General features: G+C 53.5%; 1 protein-coding gene across 1 annotated transcript in view; it reads right to left on the bottom strand.

Annotated features, from left to right (window-relative positions):
- The window catches only part of LOC128690364 (reelin), an 871,665-nt gene that overhangs the window by 653,574 nt on the left and 196,468 nt on the right, over positions 1 to 21,623 (bottom strand). The window contains exon 20 of the mRNA XM_070089797.1: positions 12,094 to 12,279. Coding sequence (XP_069945898.1) covers positions 12,094 to 12,279 — 186 coding nt within the window. The remainder of the gene's footprint in view (positions 1 to 12,093; positions 12,280 to 21,623) is intronic.

Below are 21,623 nucleotides of genomic sequence, written 5' to 3'. Positions count from 1 at the left end.
ACAGTGAAGTGCTCTTCTTGAGGTGGTGTACGACTCGTAGTACAGTGAAGTGCTCTTCTTGAGGTGTACGACTCGTCCTATAGTGAAGTGCTCTTCTTGAGGTGGTGTACGACTCGTAGTACAGTGAAGTGCTCTTCTTGAGGTGGTGTACGACTCGTAGTACAGTGAAGTGCTCTTCTTGAGGTGGTGTACGACTCGTCGTATAGTGAAGTGCTCTTCTTGAGGTGTACGACTCGTCCTATAGTGAAGTGCTCTTCTTGAGGTGGTGTAAGACTCGTCGTATAGTGAAGTGCTCTTCTTGAGGTGTACGACTCGTCCTATAGTGAAGTGCTCTTCTTGAGGTGGTGTACGACTCGTAGTACAGTGAAGTGCTCTTCTTGAGGTGGTGTACGACTCGTCGTATAGTGAAGTGGTCTTCTTGAGGTGGTGTACGACTCGTCGTATAGTGAAGTGCTGGGATATGTTAAGAATGTCGCTAGTTGTGTCACAACAGTGCTCTTGATCACATACATGTATTGGACTTGTCATTGTTATTTTCTGGTGACAATATACATCACAATATTCCTATAATCAACGGTGCACTCCAAGATAAAGGTGCACTCCAAGATAAAGGTGCACTCCAAGATAAAGGTGCACTCCAAGATAAAGGTGCACTCCAAGATAAAGGTGCACTCCAAGATAAAGATACACTCCAAGATAAAGGTACACTCCAAGATAAAGGTACACTCCAAGGTAAGGGTACACTCCAAGATAAAGGTACACTCCAAGGTAAAGGTACACTCCAAGGTAAGGGTACACTCCAAGGTAAAGGTACACTCCAAGGTAAAGGTACACTCCAAGGTAAGGGTATACTCCAAGGTAAAGGTACACTCCAAGGTAAAGGTACACTCCAAGGTAAGGGTACACTCCAAGGTAAAGGTACACTCCAAGGTAAAGGTGCACTCCAAGGTAAAGGTACACTCCAAGGTAAAGGTACACTCCAAGATAAAGGTACACTCCAAGGTAAAGGTACACTCCAAGGTAAAGGTGCACTCCAAGGTAAAGGTGCACTCCAAGATAAAGGTACACTCCAAGGTAAAGGTGCACTCCAAGGTAAAGGTACACTCCAAGTTAAAGGTACACTCCAAGGCAAAGGTACACTCCAAGGTAAAGGTACACTCCAAGATAAAGGTACACTCCAAGGTAAAGGTGCACTCCAAGGTAAAGGTACACTCCAAGGTAAAGGTACACTCCAAGGTAAAGGTGCACTAAAAGATAAAGGTGCACTCCAAGGTAAAGGTACACTCCAAGGTAAAGGTGCACTCCAAGATAAAGGTGCACTCCAAGGTAAAGGTACACTCCAAGGTAAAGGTGCACTCCAACATAAAGGTGCACTCCATGATAAAGGTGCACTCCAAGATAAAGGTGCACTCCAAGGAAAAGGTACACTCCAAGGTAAGGGTACACTCCAAGGTAAGGGTACACTCCAAGGTAAGGGTACACTCCAAGGTAAGGGTACACTCCAAGGTAAAGGTACACTTCAAGGTAAAGGTTCACTCCAAGGTAAAGGTACACTCCAAGGTAAGGGTACACTCCAAGGTAAAGGTGCACTTCAAGGTAAAGGTACACTTCAAGGTAAAGGTACACTCCAAAGTAAGGGTACACTCCAAGGTAAGGGTACACTCCAAGGTAAGAGTACCCACCAAGGTAAGGGTACACTCCAAGGTAAGGGTACACTCCAAGGTAAGGGTACACTCCAAGGTAAGGGTACACTCCAAGGTAAGGGTACACTCCAAGGTAAGGGTACACTCCAAGGTAAAGATACACTCCAAGGTAAAGACACACTCCAAGGTAAAGGTACACTCCAAGGTAAAGGCACACTCCAAGGTAAAGGCACACTCCAAGGTAAAGGTACACTCCAAGGTAAGGGTACACTCCAAGGTAAAGATACACTCCAAGGTAAAGACACACTCCAAGGTAAAGGTACACTCCAAGGTAAAGATACACTCCAAGGTAAAGGTACACTCCAAGGTAAAGGTGCACTCCAAGGTAAGGGTACACTCCAAGGTAAGGGTACACTCCAAGGTAAAGATACACTCCAAGGTAAAGGCACACTCCAAGGTAAAGGCACACTCCAAGGTAAAGGTACACTCCAAGGTAAAGGCACACTCCAAGGTAAAGGCACACTCCAAGGTAAAGGTACACTCCAAGGTAAAGATGCACTCCAAGGTAAGGGTACACTCCAAGGTAAGGGTACACTCCAAGGTAAAGATACACTCCAAGGTAAAGGTGCACTCCAAGGTAAGGGTACACTCCAAGGTAAAGATACACTCCAAGGTAAAGGTACACTCCAAGGTAAAGGTGCACTCCAAGGTAAGGGTACACTCCAAGGTAAGGGTACACTCCAAGGTAAGGGTACACTCCAAGGTAAAGATACACTCCAAGGTAAAGACACACTCCAAGGTAAAGGTGCACTCCAAGGTAAGGGTACACTCCAAGGTAAAGATACACTCCAAGGTAAAGGTACACTCCAAGGTAAAGGTGCACTCCAAGGTAAGGGTACACTCCAAGGTAAGGGTACACTCCAAGGTAAAGATACACTCCAAGGTAAAGGCACACTCCAAGGTAAAGGTACACTCCAAGGTAAAGGCACACTCCAAGGTAAAGGCACACTCCAAGGTAAGGGTACACTCCAAGGTAAGGGTACACTCCAAGGTAAAGATACACTCCAAGGTAAAGGTACACTCCAAGGTAAAGGTGCACTCCAAGGTAAAGGTACACTCCAAGTTAAAGGTACACTCCAAGGCAAAGGTACACTCCAAGGTAAAGGTACACTCCAAGATAAAGGTACACTCCAAGGTAAAGGTGCACTCCAAGGTAAAGGTACACTCCAAGGTAAAGGTACACTCCAAGATAAAGGTGCACTAAAAGATAAAGGTGAACTCCAAGGTAAAGGTACACTCCAAGGTAAAGGTGCACTCCAAGATAAAGGTGCACTCCAAGGTAAAGGTACACTCCAAGGTAAAGGTGCACTCCAACATAAAGGTGCACTCCAAGATAAAGGTGCACTCCAAGATAAAGGTGCACTCCAAGGAAAAGGTACACTCCAAGGTAAGGGTACACTCCAAGGTAAGGGTACACTCCAAGGTAAGGGTACACTCCAAGGTAAGGGTACACTCCAAGGTAAGGGTACACTCCAAGGTAAAGTTACACTTCAAGGTAAAGGTGCACTCCAAGGTAAAGGTACACTCCAAGGTAAGGGTACACTCCAAGGTAAAGGTGCACTTCAAGGTAAAGGTACACTTCAAGGTAAAGGTACACTCCAAAGTAAGGGTACACTCCAAGGTAAGGGTACACTCCAAGGTAAGAGTACCCTCCAAGGTAAGGGTACACTCCAAGGTAAGGGTACACTCCAAGGTAAGGGTACACTCCAAGGTAAGGGTACACTCCAAGGTAAGGGTACACTCCAAGGTAAGGGTACACTCCAAGGTAAAGATACACTCCAAGGTAAAGACACACTCCAAGGTAAAGGTACACTCCAAGGTAAAGGCACACTCCAAGGTAAAGGCACACTCCAAGGTAAAGGTACACTCCAATGTAAGGGTACACTCCAAGGTAAAGATACACTCCAAGGTAAAGACACACTCCAAGGTAAAGGTACACTCCAAGGTAAAGATACACTCCAAGGTAAAGGTACACTCCAAGGTAAAGGTGCACTCCAAGGTAAGGGTACACTCCAAGGTAAGGGTACACTCCAAGGTAAAGATACACTCCAAGGTAAAGGCACACTCCAAGGTAAAGGCACACTCCAAGGTAAAGGTACACTCCAAGGTAAAGGCACACTCCAAGGTAAAGGCACACTCCAAGGTAAAGGTACACTCCAAGGTAAAGATGCACTCCAAGGTAAGGGTACACTCCAAGGTAAGGGTACACTCCAAGGTAAAGATACACTCCAAGGTAAAGGTGCACTCCAAGGTAAGGGTACACTCCAAGGTAAAGATACACTCCAAGGTAAAGGTACACTCCAAGGTAAAGGTGCACTCCAAGGTAAGGGTACACTCCAAGGTAAGGGTACACTCCAAGGTAAGGGTACACTCCAAGGTAAAGATACACTCCAAGGTAAAGACACACTCCAAGGTAAAGGTGCACTCCAAGGTAAGGGTACACTCCAAGGTAAAGATACACTCCAAGGTAAAGGTACACTCCAAGGTAAAGGTGCACTCCAAGGTAAGGGTACACTCCAAGGTAAGGGTACACTCCAAGGTAAAGATACACTCCAAGGTAAAGGCACACTCCAAGGTAAAGGTACACTCCAAGGTAAAGGCACACTCCAAGGTAAAGGCACACTCCAAGGTAAGGGTACACTCCAAGGTAAGGGTACACTCCAAGGTAAAGGTACACTCCAAGGTAAAGGCACACTCCAAGGTAAAGGTACACTCCAAGGTAAAGGTACACTCCAAGGTAAAGGCACACTCCAAGGTAAAGGCACACTCCAAGGTAAAGGTACACTCCAAGGTAAGGGTACACTCCAAGGGACGGGCATGATAAGTGTTTATTCCAGGGAAGAAGACGGTGCATCTTGTTAATAAGTAGAACATTTCTGATCTGATCATTGTAGAGAAGTGCCAAGCTGATACCACAGGGCACCGCGTCACTACCAACGCTGTACGAAATATCGAGTTTCAAAAACTTCCCGGTCTCCATAACTATGATATCTGAAGAAATCTTTTATTCCGTTTCAAACAGCCACCTGCAGATTATCATAATGTCTGAGTTCAACACGGCCAGGCACGAGCTTATTATTGGATCTCACAAGCACCACAGGTGAACTCCACAAAGATTCAACTGACGCCAGAATTGAAAGAAGAGCATCAGATCTTCCAAAGACAATCACAAAACTAATTTCACGTTAATACTTCTCCTCCGACACCTCACTGAGAAATATCATCAGTGATACGGTGGAAGAAACTTCATTGTCAGAATGATTTTACAGCCTGTATTTTCTTTCTGTTTCAAGGGAAAGGACAAAAAACAATACCCTACGAAATTCATCTAATGTCAGTGTTGCTCTTGACAGAAGCTTTCATCCTGGACTACTGTTCCAGTAATTCCTTGTACTGTCCAAGATAGAAGATCTGTCTCTAGAGGTGATGAGATGAGTTTAGTCCATACCCGTCATCCGTTTTTGAGAACAAGAAACATCTTGAGAAAGGCCGAGAAGTCTCAACGAGCCCAAGTTATCGATGACCATTGTAACAAGATGCCCTCAAGTGAAGCGATATAAGATACTCTCTCTCCTCCGGAAGACCGGAGGCTCCTTACTGCCCTAACTGAAGTGAAGCAACGGAGAAAACTATGAAAAAATTTAACAAGGTCTATACTGACTTTACAAATAAGCAGTAATGGGGCAGCAACTTGTGTTCTACTGGTATAAAGAATAACGCTCACCAGAGACGGAGACAAACCACCATGTTGCCTGACTGTCAACTTTACCAACGAAGCCAAATTTGAAGGGAAACAGGAAGATTTCCTCTCAAGTTAAATTAAGAAGCAGCAACTAATCTGTTTAAGTGATGAACTGAGGGAGAGTGAGTTGTACGGTCAGTCAGGCAATATTGGACGCTGATGTGAACTTTACTAAGGTCGCAGTTAACACTGCATGTACACACTGTATGTACACACTGCATGTACACACTGCATGTACACACTGCATGTACACATACACTACGATGATAGGAGAAAACACTGACTTGTTAATTCTTCATCTCCATTATTCCACAACAGATGGCAAGCCAAAATGTTTTATTACTACAGTAACTGAAGAGACATTCCACAAGTGTACAACACCAGGTGCACGTACAACACCAGGTGCACGTACAACACCAGGTGCACGTACAACACCAGGTGCACGTACACCAGGTGCACGTACACCATGTGCACGTACAACACCATGTGCACGTACAACACCATGTGCACGTACAACGCCAGGTGCACGTACACCAGGTGCACGTACAACACCAGTTGCACGTACACCAGGTGCACGTACAACACCAGGTGCACGTACAACACCAGGTGCACGTACACCATATGCACGTACAACACCAGGTGCACGTACACCAGGTGCACGTACAACACCAGGTGCACGTACAACACCAGGTGCACGTACACCAGGTGCACGTACAACACCAGTTGCACGTACAACACCAGGTGCACGTACAACACCATGTGCACGTACAACACCAGGTGCACGTACACCAGGTGCACGTACAACACAAGTTGCACGTACAACACCAGGTGCACGTACAACACCATGTGCACGTACAACACCAGGTGCACGTACAACACCAGGTGCACGTACAACACCAGGTGCACGTACAACACCAGGTGCACGTACAACACCAGGTGCACGTACAACACCAGGTGCATGTACAACACCATGTGCACGTACAACACCATGTGCACGTACAACACCAGGTGCACGTACAACACCAGGTGCACGTACACCAGGTGCACGTACAACACCAGGTGCACGTACAACACCATGTGCACGTACAACGCCAGGTGCACGTACACCAGGTGCACGTACAACACCAGTTGCACGTACACCAGGTGCACGTACAACACCAGGTGCACGTACAACACCAGGTGCACGTACACCATATGCACGTACAACACCAGGTGCACGTACAACACCAGGTGCACGTACAACACCAGGTGCACGTACACCAGGTGCACGTACAACACCAGTTGCACGTACAACACCAGGTGCACGTACAACACCATGTGCACGTACAACACCAGGTGCACGTACACCAGGTGCACTTACAACACCAGTTGCACGTACAACACCAGGTGCACGTACACCATGTGCACGTACAACACCAGGTGCACGTACAACACCAGGTGCACGTACAACACCAAGTGCACGTACAACACCAGGTGCACGTACAACACCAGGTGCACGTACAACACCAGGTGCATGTACAACACCATGTGCACGTACAACACCATGTGCATGTACAACACCAGGTGCACGTACACCAGCTGCACGTACAACACCAGGTGCACGTACACCATGTGCACGTACAACAACAGGTGCACGTATAACACCAGGTGCACGTACAACACCAGGTGCACGTACAACACCATGTGCACGTACAACACCAGGTGCACGTACAACACCAGGTGCACGTACAACACCAGGTGCACGTACAACACCAGGTGCACGTACACCAGGTTCACGTACAACACCATGTGCACGTACAACACCAGGTGCACGTACAACACCATGTGCACGTACAACACCAGGTGCACGTACACCAGGTGCACGTACAACACCAGGTGCACGTACAACACCAGGTGCACGTACAACACCAGTTGCACGTACAACAGCAGGTGCATGTACAACACCATGTGCACGTACAACACCAGGTGCACGTACACCAGGTGCACGTACAACACCAGGTGCACGTACAACACCAGTTGCACGTACAACACCAGGTGCATGTACAACACCATGTGCACGTACAACACCAGGTGCACGTACACCAGGTGCACGTACAACACCAGTTGCACGTACAACACCAGGTGCACGTACAACACCATGTGCACGTACAACACCAGGTGCACGTACAACACCAGGTGCACGTACAACACCAGGTGCACTTACACTAGGTGCACGTACAACACCAGGTGCACGTACAACACCATGTGCACGTACAACACCATGTGCACGTACAACACCAGGTGCACGTACACCAGGTGCACGTACAACACCAGGTACACGTACAACACCAGTTGCACGTACAACACCAGGTGCATGTACAACACCATGTGCACGTACAACACCAGGTGCACGTACACCAGGTGCACGTACAACACCAGTTGCACGTACAACACCAGGTGCACGTACAACACCATGTGCACGTACAACACCAGGTGCACGTACAACACCAGGTGCACGTACAACACCAGGTGCACTTACACTAGGTGCACGTACAACACCAGGTGCACGTACAACACCATGTGCACGTACAACACCATGTGCACGTACAACACCAGGTGCACGTACAACACCAGGTGCACGTATACCACCAGGTGCACGTACAACAGCAGGTGCACGTACAACACCAGGTGCACGTACAACACCAGGTGCACGTACAACACCAGGTGCACGTACACCACCAGGTGCACGTACAACACCAGGTGCACGTACACCAGGTGCACCTACAACACCAGGTGCACGTACAACACCAGGTGCACGTACAACACCAGGTGCACGTACAACACCAGGTGCACGTACAACACCAGGTGCACGTACAACACCAGGTGCTTGAAGTGTATTCTTCGCAGTGAGTTGTGTACATAACTGTTATTTCTTCATGCTTTCACAAGGTGTTGTGTTTATGATGTTTCACAAGATGCCGTGTTTGTTTCACAACGTGTCGTGCTTGTTTCACAATATGCCGTGCTTGTTTCACAAGATGCTGTGCTTGTTTCACAATATGCCGTGCTTGTTTCACAACGTGTCGTGCTTGTTTCACAAGATGCCGTGCTTGTTTCACAACGTGTCGTGCTTGTTTCACAACGTGTCGTGCTTGTTTCACAATATGTCGTGCTTGTTTCACAATATGTCGTGCTTGTTTCACAATATGTCGTGCTTGTTTCACAATATGCCGTGCTTGTTTCACAACGTGTCGTGCTTGTTTCACAACGTGTCGTGCTTGTTTCACAACGTGTCGTGCTTGTTTCACAATATGCCGTGCTTGTTTCACAACGTGTCGTGCTTGTTTCACAATATGCCGTGCTTGTTTCACAACGTGTCGTGCTTGTTTCACAAGATGCCGTGCTTGTTTCACAACGTGCCGTGCTTGTTTCACAATATGCCGTGCTTGTTTCACAACGTGCCGTGCTTGTTTCACAAGATGCCGTGCTTGTTTCACAAGATGCCGTGCTTGTTTCACAAGATGCCGTGCTTGTTTCACAAGATGCCGTGCTTGTTTCACAAGATGCCGTGCTTGTTTCACAACGTGCCGTGCTTGTTTCACAATATGCCGTGCTTGTTTCACAACGTGCCGTGCTTGTTTCACAAGATGCCGTGCTTGTTTCACAAGATGCCGTGCTTGTTTCACAAGATGCCGTGCTTGTTTCACAAGATGCCGTGCTTGTTTCACAAGATGCCGTGCTTGTTTCACAACGTGCCGTGCTTGTTTCACAATATGCCGTGCTTGTTTCACAACGTGCCGTGCTTGTTTCACAAGATGCCGTGCTTGTTTCACAAGATGCCGTGCTTGTTTCACAAGATGCCGTGCTTGTTTCACAAGATGCCGTGCTTGTTTCACAAGATGCCGTGCTTGTTTCACAAGATGCCGTGCTTGTTTCACAAGATGCCGTGCTTGTTTCACAAGATGCCGTGCTTGTTTCACAAGATGCCGTGCTTGTTTCACAACGTGCCGTGCTTGTTTCACAAGATGCCGTGCTTGTTTCACAACGTGCCGTGCTTGTTTCACAAGATGCCGTGCTTGTTTCACAAGATGCCGTGCTTGTTTCACAAGATGCCGTGCTTGTTTCACAACGTGCCGTGTTTATGTTCATGAAGATTAAGCAGCCTTCCAAAAACTCGTAAAAAATTATATAGTCCTCCAGTTCTGTGCAAATCAAGCAAGAACGACAGTGACACAGAGAACCTGGGCAAGCAAGAACGACAGTGACACAGAGAACCTGGGCAAGCAAGAACGACAGTGACACAGAGAACCTGGGCAAGCAAGAACGACAGTGACACAGAGAACCTGGGCAAGCAAGAACGACAGTGACACAGAGAACCTGGGCAAGCAAGAACGACAGTGACACAGAGAACCTGGGCAAGCAAGAACGACAGTGACACAGAGAACCTGGGCAAGCAAGAACGACAGTGACACAGAGAACCTGGGCAAGCAAGAACGACAGTAACACAGAGAACCTGGGCAAGCAAGAACGACAGTGACACAGAGAACCTGGGCAAGCAAGAACGACAGTGACACAGAGAACCTGGGCAAGCAAGAACGACAGTGACACAGAGAACCTGGGCAAGCAAGAACGACAGTGACACAGAGAACCTGGGCAAGCAAGAACGACAGTGACACAGAGAACCTGGGCAAGCAAGAACGACAGTAACACAGAGAACCTGGGCAAGCAAGAACGACAGTGACACAGAGAACCTGGGCAAGCAAGAACGACAGTGACACAGAGAACCTGGGCAAGCAAGAACGACAGTGACACAGAGAACCTGGGCAAGCAAGAACGACAGTGACACAGAGAACCTGGGCAAGCAAGAACGACAGTGACACAGAGAACCTGGGCAAGCAAGAACGACAGTGACACAGAGAACCTGGGCAAGCAAGAACGACAGTAACACAGAGAACCTGGGCAAGCAAGAACGACAGTGACACAGAGAACCTGGGCAAGCAAGAACGACAGTGACACAGAGAACCTGGGCAAACAAGAACGACAGTGACACAGAGAACCTGGGCAAGGAAGAACGACAGTGACACAGAGAACCTGGGCAAGCAAGAACGACAGTGACACAGAGAACCTGGGCAAGCAAGAACGACAGTAACACAGAGAACCTGGGCAAGCAAGAACGACAGTGACACAGAGAACCTGGGCAAGCAAGAACGACAGTGACACAGAGAACCTGGGCAAGCAAGAACGACAGTAACACAGAGAACCTGGGCAAGCAAGAACGACAGTGACACAGACAACCTGGGCAAGCAAGAACGACAGTGACACAGAGAACCTGGGCAAGCAAGAACGACAGTGACACAGAGAACCTGGGCAAGCAAGCACTGGATGTTATGGTTGATGGGGAAGAATACATGGGCTCTGACGGCCTTGTGTTATGACATTTTCGTTAAGAAAGTTGTCTCTGAAAAATCGTCTGTTATGCCCGAGCATGTTCCCAAATCTGTGTCTTGCAGCAGATTCCACTGACTCGAGGTGTACTTTCAGACCATGACATTGATGGGAATGGAGTGAAGCTGATTCTTTGAACTGGGGTTATAGACTTGAAGACAATCAACTTGCACCCTTAGCTACATTTGCGAAACTGGTTGCAGAACTTCTGTTGCAGTAGTAGAAGATATAAGCTTCCATGAACTACTACATGTGCATCATGCTGAGTTACGTCTTGTGAAAATCCGCACAACCAATTGTCAAAGAAACTGGAGAACATTGTTGAGAACAAAACTGAGACAGTGAAAGTGACATCTAAGTTGTTTTTTTATTAATGCATTTGGTATAATTTAAAAAAAAATATTATGATTTTGATTTAGTAATATTTTTCACAGAATTCTTCAGAACACTCTTTGAAATATATTATTCTGAAACATGTCAGTAAAGTTACTCTCAAAAAAAAGACATTTTTGGCAATCTTTGTCCCTAAAAGTGCTTTTTAGGTGAATAATATGAGAGTTATTGGTACGGGCGCCTTTATTCATGATTATTGACCGCAGTCTTTGATTTAAGGTTCTGACAAGTTTGATTGAAATTGTGATGGCATCAACAAATTCCTTGAAACAAAATTATTGTTCTTCACCTAATTATAAGGAAGTTACAGTCACCTTCCTGAGTTGAAGGATAAGCGGCGGCCATCTTGGAAGTGACAGTTTTAACCTCCCTTTGGCGGCCAGATTTAGCAGAATTGTTTTCTGTCTTTCACTACATTTAGTAAGACCAAAAGTAACTAACAGATCATTTGTTAGAAGCGTTTTGAGACTGCTGGTACATTGATCTAACTGTAAATGCCGTAAACTCTTGCATCACAGTGTTTACTGACAACGACCTCAGTGTGAGACACACTACTTATCTTAGTGTCAACATGTTACTTCCTTCCTAACAAACAATGTACTTAAAAAAATATATAAGAGAAACAAATTTTTTTATGAGAACGTAAAATGCAGAATACGTGTGTAGCACAGTGAACAGTGATGTTGTCAGTGTCCAGCGCCTGGACACGGACAACATTACTTACAGAATCACAATGAAACTCACAGTAAAATAAACAAAACTATTGCTGACATATTTACAAACAGAAAGCAACTTAGAACAATAGAGAGAGAGATCTAGAGTGTATCTCACCTGAGAGAGCTGTTAGCAGCGGCTCCGTCGCTGAAGTCAAGCTGGATGCTGTTGAAGATGTGTGAGGTAATAGTAAGGTCATCAATACCCCAGATATCTCGACCAGCACCTGAGTGATGCTCCTGCCACACCTGGAACCTGCACCCAGGACCCCGTGCTCCACCTGGTAGCTCCAGTGAGATGTGACTGTGAACACAGTATCAACACAGTGTTACTACTACATAATCAACACATATTGGCAAATACGATGCTAGAGGTGCAAAAATAACCCAAGCTTAGAAGACAGAAACTTATGCCGATGCTTCGAACGGACATGGACCATTAACCAATCACACACCGTCCTAAGTTTCGGTCATCTTAGTGCAGCTTATTAGCATATTGTTACAGTCACAGTACTGTGCCTTTATATTCTCTTCTTCATACTAAGAGGTGCATGTTGAAGCATGAGCCAGCACCAGCCGCCCCAGACCCTGGTACATGGTGAAGCATGAGCCAGCACCAGCCGCCCCAGACCCTGGTACATGGTGAAGCATGAGCCAGCACCAGCCGCCCCAGACCCTGGTACATGGTGAAGCATGAGCCAGCACCAGCCGCCCCAGACCCTGGTACATGGTGAAGCATGAGCCAGCACCAGCCGCCCCAGACCCTGGTACATGGTGAAGCATGAGCCAGCACCAGCCGCCCCAGACCCTGGTACATGGTGAAGCATGAGCCAGCACCAGCCGCCCCAGACCCTGGTACATGGTGAAGCATGAGCCAGCACCAGCCGCCCCAGACCCTGGTACATGGTGAAGCATGAGCCAGCACCAGCCGCCCCAGACCCTGGTACATGGTGAAGCATGAGCCAGCACCAGCCGCCCCAGACCCTGGTACATGGTGAAGCATGAGCCAGCACCAGCCGCCCCAGACCCTGGTACATGGTGAGGCATGAGGCAGCACCAGCCACCCCAGACCCTGGTACATGGTGAAGCATGAGCCAGCACCAGCCACCCCAGACCCTGGTACATGGTGAAGCATGAGGCAGCACCAGCCACCCCAGACCCTGGTACATGGTGAGGCATGAGGCAGCACCAGCCACCCCAGACCCTGGTACATGGTGAGGCATGAGCCAGCACCAGCCACCCCAGACCCTGGTACATGGTGAGGCATGAGGCAGCACCAGCCACCCCAGACCCTGGTACATGGTGAGGCATGAGGCAGCACCAGCCACCCCAGACCCTGGTACATGGTGAGGCATGAGGCAGCACCAGCCGCCCCAGACCCTGGTACATGGTGAGGCATGATGCAGCACCAGCCGCCCCAGACCCTGGTACATGGTGAGGCATGAGGCAGCACCAGCCACCCCAGACCCTGGTACATGGTGAGGCATGAGGCAGCACCAGCCACCCCAGACCCTGGTACATGGTGAGGCATGAGGCAGCACCAGCCACCCCAGACCCTGGTACATGGTGAGGCATGAGGCAGCACCAGCCACCCCAGACCCTGGTACATGGTGAGGCATGAGGCAGCACCAGCCGCCCCAGACCCTGGTACATGGTGAGGCATGAGGCAGCACCAGCCACCCCAGACCCTGGTACATGGTGAGGCATGAGGCAGCACCAGCCACCCCAGACCCTGGTACATGGTGAGGCATGAGGCAGCACCAGCCACCCCAGACCCTGGTACATGGTGAGGCATGAGGCAGCACCAGCCACCCCAGACCCTGGTACATGGTGAGGCATGAGGCAGCACCAGCCACCCCAGACCCTGGTACATGGTGAGGCATAAGGCAGCACCAGCCACCCCAGACCCTGGTACATGGTGAGGCATGAGGCAGCACCAGCCGCCCCAGACCCTGGTACATGGTGAGGCATGAGGTAGCACCAGCCACCCCAGACCCTGGTACATGGTGAGGCATGAGGCAGCACCAGCCACCCCAGACCCTGGTACATGGTGAGGCATGAGGCAGCACCAGCCACCCCAGACCCTGGTACATGGTGAGGCATGAGGCAGCACCAGCCACCCCAGACCCTGGTACATGGTGAGGCATGAGGCAGCACCAGCCACCCCAGACCCTGGTACATGGTGAGGCATGAGGCAGCACCAGCCACTCCAGACCCTGGTACATGGTGAGGCATGAGGCAGCACCAGCCACCCCAGACCCTGGTACATGGTGAGGCATGAGGCAGCACCAGCCACCCCAGACCCTGGTACATGGTGAGGCATGAGGCAGCACCAGCCACTCCAGACCCTGGTACATGGTGAGGCATGAGGCAGCACCAGCCACCCCAGACCCTGGTACATGGTGAGGCATGAGGCAGCACCAGCCACCCCAGACCCTGGTACATGGTGAGGCATGAGGCAGCACCAGCCACCCCAGACCCTGGTACATGGTGAGGCATGAGGCAGCACTAGCCACCCCAGACCCTGGTACATGGTGAGGCCTGGGGCAGCACCAGCCACCCCAGACCCTGGTACATGGTGAGGCATGAGGCAGCACCAGCCACCCCAGACCCTGGTACATGGTGAGGCATGAGGCAGCACCAGCCACCCCAGACCCTGGTACATGGTGAGGCATGAGGCAGCACCAGCCACCCCAGACCCTGGTACATGGTGAGGCATGAGGCAGCACCAGCCACCCCAGACCCTGGTACATGGTGAGGCATGAGGCAGCACCAGCCACCCCAGACCCTGGTACATGGTGAGGCATGAGGCAGCACCAGCCACCCCAGACCCTGGTACATGGTGAGGCATGAGGCAGCACCAGCCTCCCCAGACCCTGGTACATGGTGAGGCATGAGGCAGCACCAGCCACCCCAGACCCTGGTACATGGTGAGGCATGAGGCAGCACCAGCCACCCCAGACCCTGATACATGGTGAGGCATGAGGCAGCACCAGCGGCCCCAGAACCTGGTACTTGGTGAGGCATGAGGCAGCACCAGCAACCCCAGACCCTGGTACATGGTGAGGCATGAGGCAGCACCAGCCACCCCAGACCCTGATACATGGTGAGGCATGAGGCAGCACCAGCCACCCCAGACCCTGGTACATGGTGAGGCATGAGGCAGCACCAGCCACCCCAGACCCTGGTACATGGTGAGGCATGAGGCAGCACCAGCGGCCCCAGACCCTGGTACATGGTGAGGCATGAGGCAGCACCAGCCACCCCAGACCCTGGTACATGGTGAGGCATGAGGCAGCACCAGCCACCCCAGACCCTGGTACATGGTGAGGCATGAGGCAGCACCAGCCACCCCAGACCCTGGTACATAGTGAGGCATGAGGCAGCACCAGCCGCCCCAGACCCTGGTACATGGTGAGGCATGAGGCAGCACCAGCCACCCCAGACCCAGACACATGGTGAGGCATGAGGCAGCATCAGCGGCCCCAGACCCTGGTACATGGAGAGGCATGAAGCAGCTCCTACCGCCCCAGACCCTGGTACATGGTGAGGCATGAGGCAGCACCAGCCACCCCAGACCCTGGTACATGGTGAGGCATGAGGCAGCACCAGCCACCCCAGACCCTGGTACATGGTGAGGCATGAGGCAGCACCAGCGGCCCAAGACCCTGGTACATGGTGAGGCATGAGGCAGCACCAGCGGCCCAAGACCCTGGTACATGGTGAGGCATGAGGCAGCACCAGCCACCCCAGACCCTGGTACATGGTGAGGCATGAGGCAGCACCAGCCACCCCAGACCCTGGTACATGGTGAGGCATGAGGCAGCACTAGCCACCCCAGACCCTGGTACATGGTGAGGCATGAGGCAGCACCAGCCGCCCCAGTCTCTGGTACATGGTGAGGCATGAGGCAGCACCAGCCACCCCAGACCCTGGTACATGGTGAGGCATGAGGCAGCACCAGCGGCCCCAGACCCTGGTACATTGTGAGGCATGAGGCAGCACCAGCCACCCCAGACCCTGGTACATGGCGAGGCATGAGGCAGCACCAGCCACCCCAGACCCTGGTACATGGTGAGGCATGAGGCAGCACCAGCCGCCCCAGTCTCTGGTACATGGTGAGGCATGAGGCAGCACCAGCTACCCCAGACCCTGGTACATGGTGAGGCATGAGGCAGCACCAGCGGCCCCAGACCCTGGTACATTGTGAGGCATGAGGCAGCACCAGCCACCCTAGACCCTGGTACCTGGTGAAGCATGAGACAGCACCAGCCACCCCAGACCCTGGTACATGGTGAGGCACGAGGCAAGACCAGCCGCCCCAGACCCTGATACATGGTGAGGCATGAGGCAGCACCAGCCACCCCAGACCCTGGTACATGGTGAGGCATGAGGCAGCACCAGCCACCCCAGACCCTGGTACATGGTGAGGCATGAGGCAGCACCAGCCACCCCAGACCCTGGTACATGGTGAGGCATGAGGCAGCACCAGCCACCCCACACCCTGGTACATGGTGAGGCATGAGGCAGCACCAGCCACCCCAGACCCTGATACATGGTGAGGCATGAGGCAGCACCAGCCACCCCAGACCCTGGTACATGGTGAGGCATGAGGTAGCACCAGCCACCCCAGACCCTGGTACATGGTGAGGCATGAGGTAGCACCAGCCACCCCAGACCCTGGTACATGGTGAGGCATGAGGCAGCACCAGCCACCTCACACCCTGGTACATGGTGAGGCATGAGGCAGCACCAGCCGCCCCAGACCCTGGTACATGGTGAGGCATGAGGCAGCACCAGCCACCCCAGACCCTGGTACATGGTGAGGCATGAGGCAGCACCAGCCGCCCCAGACCCTGGTACATGGTGAGGCATGAGGCAGCACCAGCCACCCCAGACCCTGGTACATGGTGAGGCATGAGGCAGCACCATCCACCCTAGACCCTGGTACTTGGTGAGGCATGAGGCAGCACCAGCCACCCCAGACCCTGGTACATGGTGAGGCATGAGGCAGTACCAGCCGCCCCAGACCCTGGTACATGGTGAGGCATGAGGCAGCACCAGCCGCCCCAGTCCCTGGTACATGGTGAGGCATGAGGCAGCACCAGCCGCCCCAGACCCTGGTACATGGTGAGGCATGAGGCAGCACCAGCCACCCCAGACCCTGGTACTTGGTGAGGCATGAGGCAGCACCAGCCACCCCAGACCCTGGTACATGGTGAGGCATGAGGCAACACCAGCCGCCCCAGACCCTTGTATATGGTGAGGCATGAGGCAGCACCAGCCACCCCAGACCCTGGTACATGGTGAGGCATGAGGTAGCACCAGCCACCCCAGACCCTGGTACATGGTGAGGCATGAGGCAGCACCAGCCACCCCAGACCCTCGTACATGGTGAGGCATGAGGCAGCACCAGCCACCCCAGACCCTGGTACATGGTGAGGCATGAGGTAGCACCAGCCACCCCAGACCCTGGTACATGGTGAGGCATGAGGTAGCACCAGCCACCCTAGACCCTGGTACATGGTGAGGCATGAGGCAGCACCAGCCACCCCAGACCCTGGTACATGGTGAGGCATGAGGCAGCACCAGCCACCCCAGACCCTGGTACATGGTGAGGCATGAGACAGCACCAGCCGCCCCAGACCCTTGTATATGGTGAGGCATGAGGCAGCACCAGCCGCCCCAGACCCTGGTACATGGTGAGGCATGAGGCAGCACCAGCCACCCCAGACCCTGGTACATGGTGAGGCATGAGGTAGCACCAGCCACCCCAGACCCTGGTACATGGTGAGGCATGAGGCAGCACTAGCCACCCCAGACCCTGGTACATGGTGAGGCATGAGGCAGCACCAGCCACCCCAGACCCTGGTACATGGCGAGGCATGAGGCAGCACCAGCCACCCCAGACCCTGGTACATGGTGAGGCATGAGGCAGCACCAGCCACCCCAGACCCTGGTACATGGTGAGGCATGAGGCAGCACCAGCCACCCCAGACCCTGATACATGGTGAGGCATGAGGCAGCACCAGCCACCCCAGACCCTGGTACATGGTGAGGCATGAGGCAGCACCAGCCGCCCCAGACCCTGGTACATGGTGAGGCATGAGGCAGCACCAGCCACCCCAGACCCTGGTACATGGTGAGGCATGATGTAGCACCAGCCACCCCAGACCTTGGTACATGGTGAGGCATGAGGCAGCACCAGCAACCCCAGACCCTGATACATGGTGAGGCATGAGGCAGCACCAGCGGCCCCAGAACCTGGTACTTGGTGAGGCATGAGGCAGCACCAGCCACCCCAGACCCTGGTACATGGTGAGGCATGATGCAGCACCAGCCACCCCAGACCCTGGTACATGGTGAGGCATGAGGCCGCACCAGCCACCCCAGACCCTGGTACATGGTGAGGCATGAGGCAGCACTAGCCACCCAAGACCCTGGTACATGGTGAGGCATGATGCAGCACCAGCCACCCCAGACCCTGGTACATGGTGAGGCATGAGGCAGCACCAGCGGCCCCAGACCCTGGTACATGGTGAGGCATGAGGCAGCACCAGCCACCCTAGACCCTGGTACCTGGTGAAGCATGAGGGAGCACCAGCCACCCCAGACCCTGGTACATGGTGAGGCATGAGGCAGCACCATCCGCCCCAGACCCTTGTATATGGTGAGGCATGAGGCAGCACCAGCCACCCCAGACCCTGGTACATGGTGAGGCATGAGGTAGCACCAGCCACCCCAGACCCTGGTACATGGTGAGGCATGAGGCAGCACCAGCCACCCCAGACCCTGGTACATGGTGAGGCATGAGGCAGCACCAGCCACCCCAGACCCTGGTACATGGTGAGGCATGAGGTAGCACCAGCCACCCCAGACCCTGGTACATGGTGAGGCATGAGGCAGCACCAGCCACCCCAGACCCTGGTACTTGGTGGGGCATGAGGCAGCACCAGCCACCCCAGACCCTGGTACATGGTGAGGCATGAGGCAGCACCAGCCGCCCCATACCCTGGTACATGGTGAGGCATGAGGCAGCACCAGCCACCCCAGACCCTGGTACATGGTGAGGCATGAGGTAGCACCAGCCACCCCAGTCCCTGGTACATGGTGAGGCATGAGGCAGCACCAGCCGCCCCAGACCCTGGTACATGGTGAGGCATGAGGCAGCACCAGCCACCCCAGACCCTGGTACTTGGTGAGGCATGAGGCAGCACCAGCCACCCCAGACCCTGGTACATGGTGAGGCATGAGGCAACACCAGCCGCCCCAGACCCTTGTATATGGTGAGGCATGAGGCAGCACCAGCCACCCCAGACCCTGGTACATGGTGAGGCATGAGGTAGCACCAGCCACCCCAGACCCTGGTACATGGTGAGGCATGAGGCAGCACCAGCCACCCCAGACCCTCGTACATGGTGAGGCATGAGGCAGCACCAGCCACCCCAGACCCTGGTACATGGTGAGGCATGAGGTAGCACCAGCCACCCTAGACCCTGGTACATGGTGAGGCATGAGGAAGCACCAGCCACCCCAGACCCTGGTACATGGTGAGGCATGAGGCAGCACCAGCCACCCCAGACCCTGGTACATGGTGAGGCATGAGACAGCACCAGCCGCCCCAGACCCTTGTATATCGAGAGGCATGAGGCAGCACCAGCCGCCCCAGACCCTGGTACATGGTGAGGCATGAGGCAGCACCAGCCACCCCAGACCCTGGTACATGGTGAGGCATGAGGTAGCACCAGCCACCCCAGACCCTGGTACATGGTGAGGCATGAGGCAGCACTAGCCACCCCAGACCCTGGTACATGGTGAGGCATGAGGCAGCACCAGCCACCCCAGACCCTGGTACATGGCGAGGCATGAGGCAGCACCAGCCACCCCAGACCCTGGTACATGGTGAGGCATGAGGCAGCACCAGCCACCCCAGACCCTGGTACATGGTGAGGCATGAGGCAGCACCAGCCACCCCAGACCCTGGTACATGGTGAGGCATGAGGCAGCACCAGCCACCCCAGACCCTGGTACATGGTGAGGCATGAGGCAGCACCAGCCACCCCAGACCCTGGTACATGGTGAGGCATGAGGCAGCACCAGCCACCCCAGACCCTGGTAAATGGTGAGGCATGGTGTAGCACCAGCCACCCCAGACCCTGGTACATGGTGAGGCATGAGGCAGCACCAGCAACCCCAGACCCTGATACATGGTGAGGCATGAGGCAGCACCAGCGGCCCCAGAACCTGATACTTGGTGAGGCATGAGGCAGCACCAGCCACCCCAGACCCTGGTACATGGTGAGGCATGATGCAGCACCAGCCACCCCAGACCCTGGTACATGGTGAGGCATGAGGCAGCACCAGCCACCCCAGACCCTGGTACATGGTGAGGCATGAGGCAGCACTAGCCACCCCAGACCCTGGTACATGGTGAGGCATGATGCAGCACCAGCCACCCCAGACCCTGGTACATGGTGAGGCATGAGGCAGCACCAGCGGCCCCAGACCCTGGTACAAGGTGAGGCATGAGGCAGCACCAGCCACCCTAGACCCTGGTACCTGGTGAAGCATGAGGCAGCACCAGCCACCCCAGACCCTGGTACATGGTGAGGCATGAGGCAGCACCAGCCGCCCCAGACCATTGTATATGGTGAGGCATGAGGCAGCACCAGCCACCCCAGACCCTGGTACATGGTGAGGCATGAGGTAGCACCAGCCACCCCAGACCCTGGTACATGGTGAGGCATGAGGCAGCACCAGCCACCCCAGACCCTGGTACATGGTGAGGCATGAGGCAGCACCAGCCACCCCAGACCCTGGTACATGGTGAGGCATGAGGTAGCACCAGCCACCCCAGACCCTGGTACATGGTGAGGCATGAGGCAGCACCAGCCACCCCAGGCCCTGATACTTGGTGAGGCATGAGGCAGCACAAGCCACCACAGACCCTGGTACATGGTGAGGCATGAGGTAGCACCAGCCACCCCAGACCCTGGTACATGGTGAGGCATGAGGTAGCACCAGCCACCCCAGACCCTGGTACATGGTGAGGCATGCGGCAGCACCAGCCGCCCCAGACCCTGGTACATGGTGAGGCATGAGGCAGCACCAGCCACCCCAGACCCTGGTACATGGTGAGGCATGAGGTAGCACCAGCCACCCCAGACCCTGGTACATGGTGAGGCATGAGGTAGCACCAGCCACCCTAGACCCTGGTACATGGTGAGGCATGAGGCAGCACCAGCCACCATAGACCCTGGTACATGGTGAGGCATGAGGCAGCACCAGCCACCCCAGACTCTGGTACATGGTGAGGCATGAGACAGCACCAGCCGCCCCAGACCCTTGTATATGGTGAGGCATGAGGCAGCACCAGCCGCCCCAGACCATGGTACATGGTGAGGCATGAGGCAGCACCAGCCACCCCAGACCCTGGTACATGGTGAGGCATGAGGTAGCACCAGCCACCCCAGACCCTGGTACATGGTGAGGCATGAGGCAGCACTAGCCACCCCAGACCCTGGTACATGGTGAGGCATGAGGCAGCACCAGCCACCCCAGACCCTGGTACATGGCGAGGCATGAGGCAGCACCAGCCACCCCAGACCCTGGTACATGGTGAGGCATGAGGCAGCACCAGCCACCCCA

This window comes from Cherax quadricarinatus, chromosome 29 (assembly GCF_038502225.1).
Source record: "Cherax quadricarinatus isolate ZL_2023a chromosome 29, ASM3850222v1, whole genome shotgun sequence".
Taxonomy (NCBI): domain Eukaryota; kingdom Metazoa; phylum Arthropoda; class Malacostraca; order Decapoda; family Parastacidae; genus Cherax; species Cherax quadricarinatus.
Note: the sequence above shows the minus strand (reverse complement) of the source record. Positions and strands in the feature narration are given on the sequence as shown.